Source organism: Mustela nivalis (genome assembly GCF_964662115.1).
Source record: "Mustela nivalis genome assembly, chromosome: 2".
NCBI classification, from domain to species: Eukaryota; Metazoa; Chordata; class Mammalia; order Carnivora; family Mustelidae; genus Mustela; species Mustela nivalis.
In genome coordinates this window covers 111,066,059-111,080,831 of record NC_139021.1, presented here as the reverse complement: position 1 = coordinate 111,080,831, position 14,773 = coordinate 111,066,059, and the positions used below count along the sequence as shown (strand labels likewise).

Below are 14,773 nucleotides of genomic sequence, written 5' to 3'. Positions count from 1 at the left end.
TGGAATTGTCACCCAGGCTCACAGTGCCAATGTATTTGTTATTCCATAGACTCTCAGGTCAGACCTTCCATAAATTTAAATCAAGGCTGCTAAGAACTGTTACAAACCTAACTTGGATACAATTATACCGTCTCTATTAGAGGCTTTGAAGACATCTAGAAATCCCATACACAGAGCTACTACACGGTTAAGATTCAGTCATTCAGATCATTTCTTCACACGCCTAATTATTTCTGCTAAGTGCCCTGCAGGATGACATGCTGGCTTTTATAACCAAGAGGGAAGCTGCAAAGACCATGACATTTGGAGAAACACCTAAAATTGTCTTCTGGGGCGGCTGGGTGGCTCAGAGGGTTAAGCATCTGCGTTCTGCTCAAGTCCTAATCACAGAGGCCTGGAATCCAGCCCCTGCATCCGGCTCCCCACTGGGTGGAGAGCCTCCTTCTCCTTCTGCTCCTCCCTCAGCTTGGGCTCTCTGGCTGTATCACTCTATCAAATAAAATCTTGAATGAATGCATGAATGAATTTTTTTAAAAAACATCTTCTAGTGGAGCGTATGGCTGGCTCAGTTGGCTAAGAAGTGCCTTCAGCTCAGATCATGATCTTGGGGTCCTGGGATTGAGTCCTCTGGTTGAGGGCGGGGACGGGGTGGGGGGGGGGTCCCTGCTCAGCAGGGAGTCTGATTCTCCTTCTTCCTGTCCCTCACCCTGATCATGCCCCCTTTCTCCTCCTCTCTCAAATAAAATCTTTAAAAAATAAAATAGTAAAATTGCCTTCTAGTTTATCTGCTAGTGTTGTGACATAGGGTATATAACATTCCTCTCCACCTCGGTTTTATAATGTTATGGCAGAGAGAGCTCTATCTATCTAAGTGAGAGGTTGAAAGCATAATGCAACGAGTGATAAGAATAATTGTATTAACAACAGCAGCTAATATTTACTGCGAGGCACTGAGCTATGTTATTTAATCCTCTGAACAACCCCACCCACAGGTGTTATTAATATCCTCAGTATTACAGACGTGAAGTCTCACGCAGGTTTGCCGTTCTCAGATGATACTTTGATAGTTCAGCCCCGCACGAATCAAAGCCATCTATCTGCTCAACTCCCGCCGCTCTACGACCAAGCGCACCCACCGCGCATGTGCACCGGTCACTCCCCACCACCCTCCCCCTGCCTCCCTCCTCACCCCACTCCAGGCCCCCCGCTGCCGCACAGACCACGCGGGCAGATCCGCGCAGAGTCTGCAACTTCCCCCGGGCACCCAATCCCCACCTCCCTGCCTTCCAAGCCGACCTTTCCCGTAGTAAAGAGTCTCCCGACTCGTGATCCCTCCATCCGACCAAGGCCTCCTCATACCCAGCTCTCCGGAAGAACAGCCAAGGGTCCCGCCGGGGTCCGCGGGCCTCTTCCCTACAGCCCGGCACCGTCGCCCACAACAGCGTCTTGGCGCCACGCAGAGACCCCCTCGGATCTCCCCATCCTTTTCGCCTCCCACACCCTCCCGCTCCGGCTGCACTAGCTCCGAGAACGGCAAGCAGACCGCCAGAAGCCTGGAGGTTCCGGATCGTCTCCCACAGAAAGCCGGAACATTGGGAAGCACCTGCGAGGTATTGCGCATGCGCAGAAAGAGCCGCAGGCTACTAACTCCCATAACCGCGGGCTGCGGGGCTCACAAACTTCAGGACTTCATTCCCGTAACTGCTTGCCCGGGACTGGAGAATTTCGGAAACGTTCTCTTCAGCTATTCGGAGACAGTGGCAGGGGGGTTGTTGCTTCTGTATGCAGCACCGGTTTTTTTCAGTACCTCAAAGAAATAGTCTCACAGACACGTTGCTTTCTGAACGACAAGCGACCAAAGGAGGCAAAAATGTAAAATCTAGGTAGAAAGGCTCGCTTACATTCTAGAAATACAAAATACCACTGTGGATTGGAGAAACAAGAACTCTCGTTCATCGGGACACCTGGGTGGCTCAATTGGTCAAACACCTGCCTTTGGCTCAGGTACGGATCTCAGAGTCCTGGGATCGAACCCCATGTCAGGCTCCCTGGTTAACAGGGAGTCTGCTTCTCCCTCTGCCTCCCCACTACTCGAGCTGATATACAGGCTCTCTCTCTCAAATAATCTAAACAAACAAACAAACCCCTCTTATTCATTACTGGTGTGAATGCAAAATAATACAAACATTTTGGAAAACAGTTTTACAATTTCTTATAAATGTAAACATGTACTTACCACGCAACCTAGTGATCCTACTCCTATGTATTTACCTAAGTAAATCGAAAACTAAGTCAACACAAAAGCCTTAACACAAATTGTTTTTTTTTTTTCCTTTTTTAAAGGTTTATTTACTTATTTGAGAAAGAGTGAGTGAGCGAGAGCAAACAGGGCTCCGGGCCAAGAGAAGTCCGGGCAAAGTTAGAGGGAGGAGCAGGCTCCATGTAGGACTCCATTCCAGGACCCTGGGATCATGACCTGAGCCAAAAGTAAACACTTAACTGACTGAGCCACCCTGGCGCCCAACACAAACGTTTAGTACCTATTAATAATCACCAGAACAGGTAAAAACTCAAATATCCTTTAATAGGTGAATAAACTGTGGGACATCTATAAGTGGAATACTATTCAGTAATTTTATTTTATTTTTATATATTTTTAAAGATTTTATTTATTTATTTGACAGAGAGAGATCACAGCAGGCAGAGAGGCAGGCAGAGAGAGAGGAAGGGAAGCTGGCCCCCTGCTGAGCAGAAAGCCCATTGTGGGACTGGATCCCAGGCCCTGAGATCATGACCTGAGCTGAAGGCAGCTGCTTAACCCACTGAGCCACCCAGGCGCCCCACTATTCAGTAATTTTAAAAAAGGAATGAATTAATGTCTCACACTACCATAGGAAAAATATTTTTTAAAATTTTTATTTATATTTATTTTTAAAGATTTTATTTATTTATTTGACAGAGATCACAAGTAAGCAGAGAGGGAGGCAGGCAGAGAGAGGGAGGAGGAAGCAGGCTCCCCGTGGAGCAGAAAGCCCAATGTGGGGCTTGATCCCAGGACACTGGGATCATGACCAAGCCAAATGCAGAGGCTTTAAAAAATGGGGGGAAATGAGCTGACCTAAATAATTCCGTAGAACTACATTTTGACTGGATACATTAAGACTGAAAACAAAAAGAACTGTACATAAACACTCTGGCTGGTAAATTCTCACAGTGGTTAGCAATTCTGAAACTACTTTCCATGTACACAAGGTCAAAAAGAATACACATGTCATAGATAATGATAACCAGGTATTTCAGTGTATAAAAATAAGGAAGGGGTGGGTGGATGGGAAAGATATCAATGTTAGCTCATTCATTTTCAAATATGTAGTCATGTGTATGTAACACATCTGTATACAGATTTATATGTATACATATCGATATAGAAATATGGATACTGTGAGGCAGATGACTAGCATGGACTGGTACACATACATCTATTTCTTAGATATGTAGGCATACAGCATCTAAAAAGTTTCACCCAGTACCAATCAGCATACCTAGAGCTCAGATCTTGGTTTCTCCAATAGAAGGAACTAGGGCTCCTTGGAAAGATGTCTGATTCCAGGGCTTAGACACAGAAAATACAAGGAGCCTGGAGCACCTTGTGTGTCAAAAGTAAGGAAGTCCTTTAGAAACTATGATAAGGATTTGTTAAAAGGACCTAAAAGCTAATCTATGATAGCTCTCAATGCCCAAGCTGGGACAATTTGAGCAACATAATAATAGCATGGGTGAAATGAAAAGAGTGGAGAGAAAGGAGCTGATCTGAGAAAAGGACCAAGAACATGAATGAATTTTTTTTTTTTTTACACAAATGAGTCTTAAATGAATTTTGCTAAGTGAAAAAAGCCAAACTCAGGAGATACATATTATAAAATGCAGTTGACATTGTAAAACATAAAACAGATCAAAGGGTTGGGTGAAAAAGGCGGGGTTGAGTAATGACCACAGGGAATGAATTAGATTATCCATAAGCCCGTACTGACATAAACAAATGATGAAATAAATGAGGAAAATGAAAATCTTTCCTTTACAGAAGAATCCCAATAAACATATAAGTAAAACAGAAAAATCTCCTTTTAGACCACCACAGTAAAAGTGGTTGCAGGCAAGACCCAACAATGAAAGTGAAAATTAGTGGCCAAAACTATAAATATAAACAGGATACTTGGGTAGCCTCAGAGAATTTTTCCTCAAATTTACTAATACACCTGGTGGTTTTAAAATATGACCATAAATTCGAAAAGGAGCTAAGCGAATTTCCTCTGTCCCTGGGTGTGCACTGGACTTAGCCAATCCACTCAAGTGTAGACTGGATATGGAAAAATCCTAAATATATAGTGCAGAAACCCCGCTGATACCACCTTAACCAAGTACTAAAGGTTAGTAAGACGAATCACGTTGATATCACGTGTCACCTGATACACAGGTAGGACACATCCTTCCAAGGGTATTCTTCCTAAAAATATATACCTCAGTCTAATAAGGAGCAAACATTAGACAAACGTCAATTCAGAGGCACTTTTCACAATACCTGACCACTATTCTTCAATCATGTGAATGCCATGAAAGACAAGGAACGACCAAAAAACTTACAGGTTGGAGCAGACATGATGATTAAATGTATCATGGTATCTGGACAGAATCCTGGATCAGTAAAAGGGCATTCGTGGAAAAACTGACGGAATCTGAACAAACTCTGTAATTTCGTTAATACAATTGCGCCCGAGTTGCTTCCTCAGTTTTGATAACGGTACCATGGCTCTGTAAAATGTTAACATTGGGGGAAGTTGCGTGAAGTGTATATGGGAGGTTGCAGGAGATGAGAGCGTGCTTTCTTCAAGTTTGGTATAGGACAGTTTTTTACACATGAACGGTTTTTAGTATTAATACCGAATTGCTAGCTTGCTGCTTTTCTCATTCGAGAATAACCATGCTGGTCACAGATAGCGGGTACAGAGATGAAATCCAAACACAGCTTCCCTTCTCTTGGCTTGCGTCTAAAATTTGGTCGAAGGACAAGGACAAAAGCCTGGCTCCCGACAGCAGTCTCTCAGCTCAGCCGACTGGGCAGAAACTCTCCAGCTGGTTTCTCAAGAAAAGCTCATGGGGTACACCGGGGAAGAGAATCTTGAGAGAGGTACTGAATCATTTATGCGCCAGATATACATGGTAAACGCCTCTAATCTTCACTAAACACCTGCTAGCTCGGTAGGATGAGTTACTTTTTAAGACTTAGAGGGATGAGATAGCCCTCTTAAGGGTAGACGCACTTTCCCAGCACTAGCTGCCAGGAGCAGAGTTCTAGCTCCTCGCCTCCACCTCTCAGCGCCGCTCCCTCCCACTGGGCAAGTGCGTCCCCGCCTTCACCTCCTCGCTCCTCCGTTCCTGGCCTCCAGCTGCTCCTCGCCGCCCCGCGCCGCTCCCTCCCTCTGCAGAGGTGCGTCCCCGCCTTCTCCTCCCGGCTGGTCCTTCACCCGCCTCCAGCTCCTCGCCGCTGCCTCCCTCTAGGCATGTGCGTCCCCGCCTTCTCCCCGCTAGACCTTTCCCGGCCTCCAGCTCTTCGCCGCCGCCGCACCGCTCCCTCCTCTGCAGAGGTGCGTCCCCGCCTTCTCCTCCCGGCTGGTCCTTCACCCGCCTCCAGCTCCTCGCCGCTGCCTCCCTCTAGGCAAGTGCGTCCCCGCCTTCTCCTCCCCGCTAGACCTTTCCCGGCCTCCCTCTCCGCGCCGCCGCCCCGCCGTTCCCTCCCTCTGCGCATGTGCATCCCCGCCTTCTCCCCGCTCCACCGTTACCCGCCTCCAGCTCCTCGCCGCCGCCCAACCGCTCCCTCCCTCTGCGCATGTGCATTCCCGCCTTCTCCTCCCCGCTTCACCGTTACCGGCCTCCAGCTCCTCGCCGCCGCCGCACCGCTCCCTCCCTCTGCGTATGTGCATCCCCGCCGTCTCCTGGCTTGTTCTTCCCCGGCCTCCAGCCCCTCGTGAGAAACCTTCCCTGGCTTCCGGGTTCACGAGGTGAGGGAGTTATGGGTGAGTCCCGGGGGATGGGGGCGAGTGCCTAACGGGCCCTGTGCGGAACGGAGGTCCGGCGGGGGCCGGGGTGCCGGGTTGTGGGTCAGAGGCCCCAGGCGTTTGATCAGCCTGCAGAGTTGAAGGAAAGCGAGCCGGGGCGTCTCTACGTGAGGGACCAGGATCCGGAGTGGGAACGTTGGCTCTCGGGTTCCCAAGGCCCACAGGTTTCTGGCTGCAGCGCTAAGCTGCCTGCGCCCTCCTGCAGCCAGGGGTGGGGAGTTTGCATGCGTGACGTGTGCGCCGGACCCACGGGAGGGGGTGGGGCTGCGGGTAGGGGTGAGTGCGCTTTTGCGACCTGCGTGCACGCTTGGCGTTGTGACACGTGTGTGTGTGTGTTTGCGCCTCTTAAGTGCGCCGGGCTTCCTAGGAGGGGCGCGGTTGTAGGAGAACCAGGCAGGGTCTCTGATGTGAATGAGTTGCTCTGGCCAAATAGTCGACGTGATTATTCTGAGCACTTTGGTTTCATCCCTAAGTCATATTTATCATAGAGGCCACCTCTGTTGAGGTGCAATTGCAAACAGATGCTTTAGCTAAGCATAGAACAGCCCTAATAAAAGGAGCCTCAAAGCTTACTATGGGACAGTCCTTGACTGTAATGATGTCACATAAGGTCCAGATTTGTCTTAGAAGCCAAAGGCCACCAATGGATGATGGAGGCCAACTTATTAAATACTGGGCTACACTAACAGATATGCCAGAAATAATACTTAAAACTTGTCAAACTTTAAACCTAGTTACCTGTATGCCTGAACCTGACCACTGTACTTCTCTATAGAGCAAAAAAGTTTATTGATCTTGCTTACTCTATTTGTCCAGATTTAAGATGCCCCTGTTAAAAATACGAATGACAGTTGGTTTTCTGATGACAATAGTTTTCATAGAAAAAATTAAGATAAGCTAGGTATGCCATAGTGCTCACTAGCACTTTGCAATTGCCAAAGCCTAAGAGTAACATTTATACTGACTCGAAATATGCTTTCCTGGTACTACATGCCCATGGAGCTATTTGGAAGGAAAGGGGATTGCTATCAAGCCATTACTCCCCAATCAAATATGGACCCAAGTTACAAAACCCTCCTTACCGCTATACTGAAGATGGCATATATCAAATCTGGGATACATATCTGTGGCTTACACCCACGATTGGAAGGCTCAGTCAAAAGGCAGTTTTATGCTGGGAACAAAGAAATCATACGAGTGATACTTGGGCAAAGAACGCACGATATCTGGGATGGCTATCACTAGAAATGTGTTCCCAAATAATAGTACTTCAGGCTACTGACTGGTTTGCTACCTACTGGGCCAGGCGACCTGGCATCAGATGGCCAGCTCCAAATGGAACCCACTGGATATGTGGAACTAACCTGTGGGCCTGGCTTCCTCCAGGGTGGATAGGTCGCTGTACTTTAGGATTTGCCTGGATTCATGGGCGCATTACTAAAACCATCACCACTCCAGCTAATCTCCCCAACTTGAAACAAAGATGGACGCGATCTGTTTTTAAATGGTATGATAACTTAGCATCCATTTTTGTTCCATCTGCGGGACTAGAGGTTGTCATGTGGCATGTAGAAGCGCTTAATAAATATACTACAAAGGCACTCAATGATTCACTAAATAGCATCTCCCTGCTTAATACCGAAGTGTCACAGATATGCAGGGCAGTCCTACAAAATAGGATGGCCTTAGATGTCCTGACAGCAGCCCAGGGTGGCACATGTGCAATCATCAAAACAGAATGTTGTGTGTACATCCCAGACTATCACAAAAATGTCACAGGACTAATAAAATATATTAATACCCAAATTAAGGCCCTACAAGATCCTTCTCTCTCTCTCAGTGAATGGTTAAGTTCCTGGTTTGAAGGAGGACTATGGCCAAATCTCCTTTTCGGGCTTCTCATTCTTATCGCCTTATTAACCTTAATATGTTGCTTTGTTCCATGTTTCTCTACTTGTTGCCGAGACTCCTTTGCTACAATGACTTCACCATGACAGATGATCCTTGTTGTGCAAGAGAACGCCTCTTCACTGTTAGCGCTGGATTCAGCTGCCTCCACCTTTCGTAACTCCCTTATATGTTCCTACCCTGATCAATATTGACCAGAGCAGGTAGGGACAGCTCTACACCCCTATTCAGCATGAAGAAGTTACAGAAAATGAGACCTTCCACCTTCAACCACCTTAAAGATTTAAGGGTCAAAATTGTTCAGGGGGGAATGATGAGGGAGCAGGAGGCTGGCTGAGGACAAAGCAAAAGCTGGCGCCTTGCACCCCCCCCCTCCACCCACTCCCCTCCATATGTGTAGCATTCCTCAGGCACCCCTGACTGCCATAAAACGATAAATAGTTAACTTGCTGAGATCACAATCCTGCAAGACAGGAGTCTCCCTTGGTTTGCAAATTTCCTTGAGATTACAACAAAGAAGTTACCTTATCAATAGCCCAATTTCCAAAGACATAGAACTCAGTTCCTCAAGCCCTAATGTCACCCTCCCCTCCATAAAAAACCGAAGGAGGCGGAGGTAGAAGGAAAAGTAAATGAAGTTAAATTTCTTCTAAACCTAAATCTCATTAACAAGGATGCTTGATAGCAGGAATGTAACATTCCACCAGGAGACTCTCAATTGTCTTTACTTGATAGTAACTAAGCCTTCAATATCCTGATAGTATTCTTTCTAGCCTCCGTAAACAGCCAGCACTCTCGATGAGTGTGATAGATTCCTTCCACTATTTTTGAGCTGTCCCGTGTGTGTGTGCGCGCGCGCGTGCGCACGCGCGCATTTGTGCGTGTTTCCCCTGAAGACAGTGGCTGTCCGAACCCTCCCAGGTGTTCTGACCAGTGGGAAGTTGCTTACACAGAGGAGTCTTGGAATGTGTGCTGATAGGCTGTAGGCCTGCTTTGCAGGAGATTTGCTCTGGGGGTGTTGGGTCCAAAGCTTCCACCCAAGCTTGACCTTGATTTCCTATTGGCCAGTGGTGTTTGAGTGTGTGCTTAGAGAATTTGAACCTTCCTGAGGCTTAGGGAAATCACTAAGTACAGTCAGTTCCCTCCATGATGCTTTTCTGCCTTTGGCCGGTCGTGTGTACACACTGAGACCGGCTATGACCGATGTTGCCCTGTTCTGCCTTCCACGGGTCCACACGCTTTCCAGCCATGTGGGCTTGAGCATGAGGATGTGGCTTTTCTCTGTGCACTTGACTCCAGGGACCAGCCTGTAATCTTTAACGTGGGCTTCTAAGCTTGCCCTGGCTTCTGTGTCCATGCAAGCCACTGTGTCATGTTGGGTCCTGTCGGGGACCATCATAGAATCTAGGTATTTGGCTGTGTGTACAGATGCTTATGGCCCTTTGCTAGCTAGCACCCATGGTACATCATGACCCCCTGGCTGAGGGACTAACACAGGTGGGTAGGCCAGAGCAACTTTCAGATTGGAACCTGAGCTCCAATCTTGGCTTTCCAAGTAGGAGGTCAAGAGTTTGGATGCTTAATCTCCGCACCATGCCCGTCCCAGGAAATCAGAGGGAAAGGTCCTCCAGGTACAGCTGTGGGGAGTAGGGAAAGGAGTATGTAAAGTGTGCCAGGGTGATGAGAGTGTTTTGGAAGGGGGACACTGTGATTGTGATGGAAGTGTGAGAAAGATCTCCTGGGAAAGGCACACGGTCATGTTCACAAGCATAACGCATGGGGACACACACACACACACACCCATGCACACACCCACGCACACATGGCCTTCATCCCACGTGCACACAGATCACCCCTTCCCTATGTATGAGTTCTTCCAGGCCCTGTTCGACGTGGTGACCGTGCCTCACCGGACAGTCACAGTCAGTATCCCCCAACCCCCATTCCTTGTTGGAATTCAGAATCAGGGGGCAGGCTTCTTTGTACTCTAGATTTCCTCCCAGAGCATGATGGTCTTAAATACGTACAGCTGTCCTTGCTCCCAGCGTCTACCTGCGATTGGGGAAAAGGAAACACAGTGAGGATCCCAGCATTCTGTCCTCTGTTGGGCCAGCTCTTTGGTTTGGGGATGACTTCAGGCAGTAAATTGGATGAGGTCCCATGGTTGAGTCCATGTCCTCCCACCTGAGTTCAAGAGGACCATTTGAATGATGCTGGAGCATCATTCAATCTCCGAAGTCCATTCTGATCAACAGACAGAACATTCTCTTTCAAGGAGAAACCTTTTCTGCTGAAGAAGGTGTTTGATCCCGTGGAGTTTGTAACTGAGGCTGTCTTGTGTCCTCACCCTTTTTGTGTCCACTGTGTGTAAGAGGTCAGACCCAGCATTCCTCCACGAGGGGAGACTGCTGCCCCCTTCCCCTGGGAGGTAAAGTGCCAGATGTTCATCAAACTCCACTGATGGAAGAAATCAAGGAAGCACCATTTGTGTCTCTAAGAAATCAGAGAGGCGAGCTTACCTCAGGGAGAGTTGGGGGACCTTCCTTTGTCCAGCTCCTAGGAAGGTCCTTGGACTGGTCCTCCACAGGGTCTAGGAGAACAGAGAGGAGCAGTCAGGACATTGGCTGCGCTACTCAGGAATGGCTTGGGGAGTTAAGTCTGCTGGATGTGGATGCGGGGCCAGAGGGAATGGACGTGAAGGGTGACCAAGCAAGGCCTGACTTGCCAGTGGGCCAACAGTGGTGGACAAAGTGGTGGACGCAGTACACAGTGGTGTACGCAGAACGCAGTGGTGTACACAGAAACACAGAGGAGGGCAGCAGGATGGAAAAGGGAAATGGGGCCTTGGCTTTCTAACAGAGGGGATTTCATCAGTGGGAACTCTCAGCGTCTGTCTGGGAAACACTCAAGGCACCCTGGTTTTCAGGGCGCAGTCCCCTGAGCCCTCCTGCCCACTGTGCAGCCAAGCCAGCTTGCCACTTCTTCAACTGGTCATGGCGCCTGTTCAGCTGTCTCCCCTGCACCTCTGCTATGTGACCCTATGGCTCCTCTATCGTGCCTTGGAGTAGTGGGTTTTTCGGTGATGGAATCTAAGTACTGGGGACGGGTTGTATTTGTTAGTACGTGTCCGTTCAGTGACACTGCTGACATCCATGATACTTTGTAGACCGCACTGCCATCTATGGGGAAAATGTTGCCATCCTATCTCATGACACCTCTGTACCCGTGACGACATGACCAGACCTCCCCGTTTCCTCCCTCCACTGTCCCTTCCACTTTCTGGGTCTACGAATGTCCCTACTGGAGTGTCCTCAAAGCCTGGGATCGTGTGATGTACCTCTTTCCTTGTGTGCTTGCTTTCAAAATGCATGTGGAGATTCCAGGTTCTATCTGTTTCGTAAAATATTGGAAAACTTAGTTTCTTCTTACGCCTAAATTGCACTCTATGATATGTATGGATGCCACTGAATGTGTTCTTTCCTCCCGTGATGGATATGGGGGCAGTGACTCTCTGGGGCTATTGGGAAGCCAGCTGTGTGAGACATTAGTGCGCAGATATCTGTCTGTTTCCAGAATGAGAAGAAGTCACCGAATGCATTGGCCGCATTTGTAGAAAGGTAACCACGTGAAATGTACTGGGTACATGAGTTGCCAAATGTGGTGAGGTCGTTTTGTTCCTTTGAGGATACGTAGCACACCCATGTAAGATGTGGCTAATGGGTGGATGTGAAGGGGGGACATTCCAGTTTGAATGAGGATCTCATCGTGACTTGTGGACTTGAAAGGGGACGGACGGACCGCATAGAGGGAAATGGCTACCAGTGAAATCAGAAGACAATGTGTCTCAACACTTTTAAAAGCTTTGGTTATGTCTGTGCTAGTGAACGACAGAATGCGTCTCCATCACCGTAATGAGTCAATCCCCAAGGTACCTTCCTCGGTGTCCTCAATGGTGTAGACCTCATTGTGAAGGGAGAACCGGAATCTCTTCTTGTGGTGGCGTCGTCGTGGTCATTGAGCGGGCGCCGTGGGTGGGAGAATATACACATCCTCGAGGAGACACTCCCCACAGATTTCTGGGAGACGCACAGAAATAGAGAACAGTGTCGACACCTTGTCGTCAGGAGCCCATAAGGGGATTGTAAGTCCATTCCTTATAGTTCATCCGTCTCCTGCCCCTACTCGCCAGCTGCCCAACAGGCATTCCTCCCTCAAGGTGGGAATTAGGAAGGAGTCACCATGTGCTGTGCTCTGAATTCAACCCCCTCCCACACCCACAGGTTCCGTGGGCAACAGATTGTATGGAGCAGAGACAGGAGAGAAACGCAACAGAGCACCGTGAGCACGCGTGATAGCCTCGGTCACATCCAATGAGCAGCCACACCTACCTGAGAGTGTTCCCCAGAACCCTCTGTGCCCTGTTTCCCAGGCCTCCGGCCTAGACGTTAGTGTGCCACCACGGTGTCCTAACTGATTGAGTCCAAGATGTGCCTGGGACCTAGGGGAGGACTGGATGCTTCCCAGATGCTCAGCATGTGTTGACGAAGGGACTGCTTAGGAACTCAGCTAGACAGCTGGCTGTCGGTGAAGCCACAGTGGAAGACAGTGGAGGGCCCTGAAATAGAGGGTGCCGAAGGCACTGTCCAGAGTCGCCACCCTGATGACGGATGCATCAGGCACAGGAAAGGCTTCGTTTCCCTGTGGCCGGAGATCCCCCAGCCCCTGACACCAACACACAGCCCATGAGAAAAGGTTGAAGCCCTGAACCAAGAGCTGCCCTCACAGTCTCCAATCCCTCTGTGCCACTGTGTCTGTAGGGGAGAGCGAGGGCCACGAGATCAGCCTCAGTCCTCACTCACCTCTGTGTTTGGGGCCCTGACATCAACTAGGTGGTGGTTTCTGCCCAGTGGGGCCCTAGTGAAGGACCAGGAACGGGTAGCATGAGCCATGTTTCCACACCTCTCTGCAAGGTCAACACAAGGACCCATTGTCCTCTGATTTCACTGGTAGCCATTTCCCAAGGCCGTCCTGAAGGCCAGTTGCAGCCCAGGCTCCTGGGGTTCCGCTTGGCTCCCAAGCTGATTCAAACTCCCAACATTTTTCTGTTCAGCGTTCCTGGCGGAAAACATAGTCTCTTCGTTCCTACCCATCTCAGAGCCATGTTTCCTGGGGAGACCTGGAGGGACCCGTGTGTTCCAGAAAGAACTAAGATCCAACCCTTCAGCTAGTAGACACTTTTTTCCTGTGCCCCTTGGTTCCAGTTTGAATGAGGATCTCATCGTGACTTGTGGACTTAAAAGGGGACGGACGGACCGCATAGAGGGAAATGGCTACCAGTGAAATCAGAGGACAATGTGTCTCAGCAGTTTTAAAAGCTTCGGTTATGTCTGTGCTAGTGAACGACAGAATGCGTCTCCAATCGCCGTAATGAGTCAATCCCCAAAGTACCTACCTCGGTGTCCTCAATGGTGTAGACCTCATTGTGGATGGAGAAACGGACTCTCTTCTTGCGGTGGCGTCATCGTGATCGTTGAGTGGGCGCCGTGGGTGGGGGAATCTCCACATCCTCGAGGAGACACTCCCCACAGATTTCTGGGAGACGCACAGAAATAGAGAACAGTGTCGGCACCTTGCCGTCAGGAGCCCATAGGGGGATTGGAAGTGCATTCCTTCTAGTCCATCCGTCTCCTGCCCCTACTCGCCAGCTGCCGAGCAGGCATTCACCCTCCATGCGACTTAGGAAGGAGTCACCATGTGCTGTGCTCTGAATTCAGCCCCCTCCCACACCCACAGGTTCCTGTATGGAGCAAGGACAGCACAGAAATGCAGCAGAGCGCCGTGAGCACGCGTGATAGCCTCGGTCACATTCATTGAGCAGCCACACCTACCCAAGAGTGTTCCCCAGACCCTCTGTGCCCTGTTTCCCTGCCCTGCGGCCCAGACGTTAGTGTGCTAACACGGTGTCCCAAGTGATTGAGTCCAAGGAGTGCCTGGTAACTAGGGGAGGACTGGATGCTTCCAAGCTGCTCGGCAGGTGTTGAGGAAGGGACTGCCTAGGAACTCAGCTAGACAGCTAGCTGTCGGTGAAGCCACAGTAGAGGAGAGTGGAGGGCCCTGAAATAGAGGGTGCCGAAGGCACCGTCCAGATTCGCCACCCTGATGACTGATGCATCAGGGACAGGAAAGGCTTCGTTTCCCTGTGGCCAGAGATCCCCCAGCCCCTGACACCAACACACGGCCCATGAGAAAAGGTTGAAGCCCTGAACCAAGAGCTGCCCTCACAGTCTCCAATCCCTCTGTGCCATTGTGTCTGTAGGGGAGAGCGAGGGCCACGAGACCAGCCTCAGTCCTCACTCACCTCTGTGTTTGGGGCCCTGACATCAACTAGGTGGTGGTTTCAGCCCAGTGGGGCCCTAGTGAAGGACCAGGAACGGGTAGCATGAGCCACGTTCCTTCACCTCTCTGCAAGGTCAGCACAAGGACCCATTGTCCTCTGATTTCACTGGTAGCCATTTCCCAAGGCCGTCCTGAAGGCCAGTTGCAGCCCAGGCTCCTGGGGTTCAACTTGGCTCCCAAGCTGATTCAAACTCCCAACATTTTTCTGTTCAGCGTTCCTGGTAGAAAACATAGTCTCTTCCTTCCTACCCATCTCAGAGCCATGTTTCCTGGGGAGACCTGGAGGGACCCGTGTGTTCCAGAAAGACCTAAGATCCATCCCTTCAGCTAGTAGACACTTTTTTCCTGTGCCCCTT

At 49.5% G+C, this 14,773-nt stretch overlaps 2 protein-coding genes across 18 annotated transcripts in view; one reads left to right on the top strand and one right to left on the bottom strand.

Annotated features, from left to right (window-relative positions):
- LOC309859341 (uncharacterized protein) overlaps nucleotides 1-1,654 on the bottom strand; it is a gene marked incomplete at its 5' end in the record, with an annotated part of 50,518 nt that extends 48,864 nt beyond the window's left edge. The window contains one exon of the mRNA XM_082719988.1: nucleotides 1,297-1,654. Coding sequence (XP_082576114.1) covers nucleotides 1,297-1,654 — 358 coding nt within the window. The remainder of the gene's footprint in view (nucleotides 1-1,296) is intronic.
- A 2,990-nt stretch (nucleotides 1,655-4,644) lies between these two features.
- LOC309859856 (uncharacterized protein) overlaps nucleotides 4,645-14,773 on the top strand; it is a gene marked incomplete at its 5' end in the record, with an annotated part of 81,446 nt that continues 71,317 nt past the window's right edge. For 3 of the 17 annotated variants that reach the window (XR_014308967.1, XR_014308968.1, XR_014308969.1), the window contains one exon: nucleotides 5,959-6,056. Coding sequence is in view for 6 of the 17 variants with exons in the window: in XM_082721069.1 (XP_082577195.1) it covers nucleotides 5,885-6,071 (187 nt within the window). Of the gene's footprint in view, nucleotides 6,072-8,133; nucleotides 8,225-14,773 lie in introns of those variants that run through there. The other 14 variants (XM_082721072.1, XM_082721067.1, XR_014308972.1 and 11 more) reach the window with 12 other exon arrangements.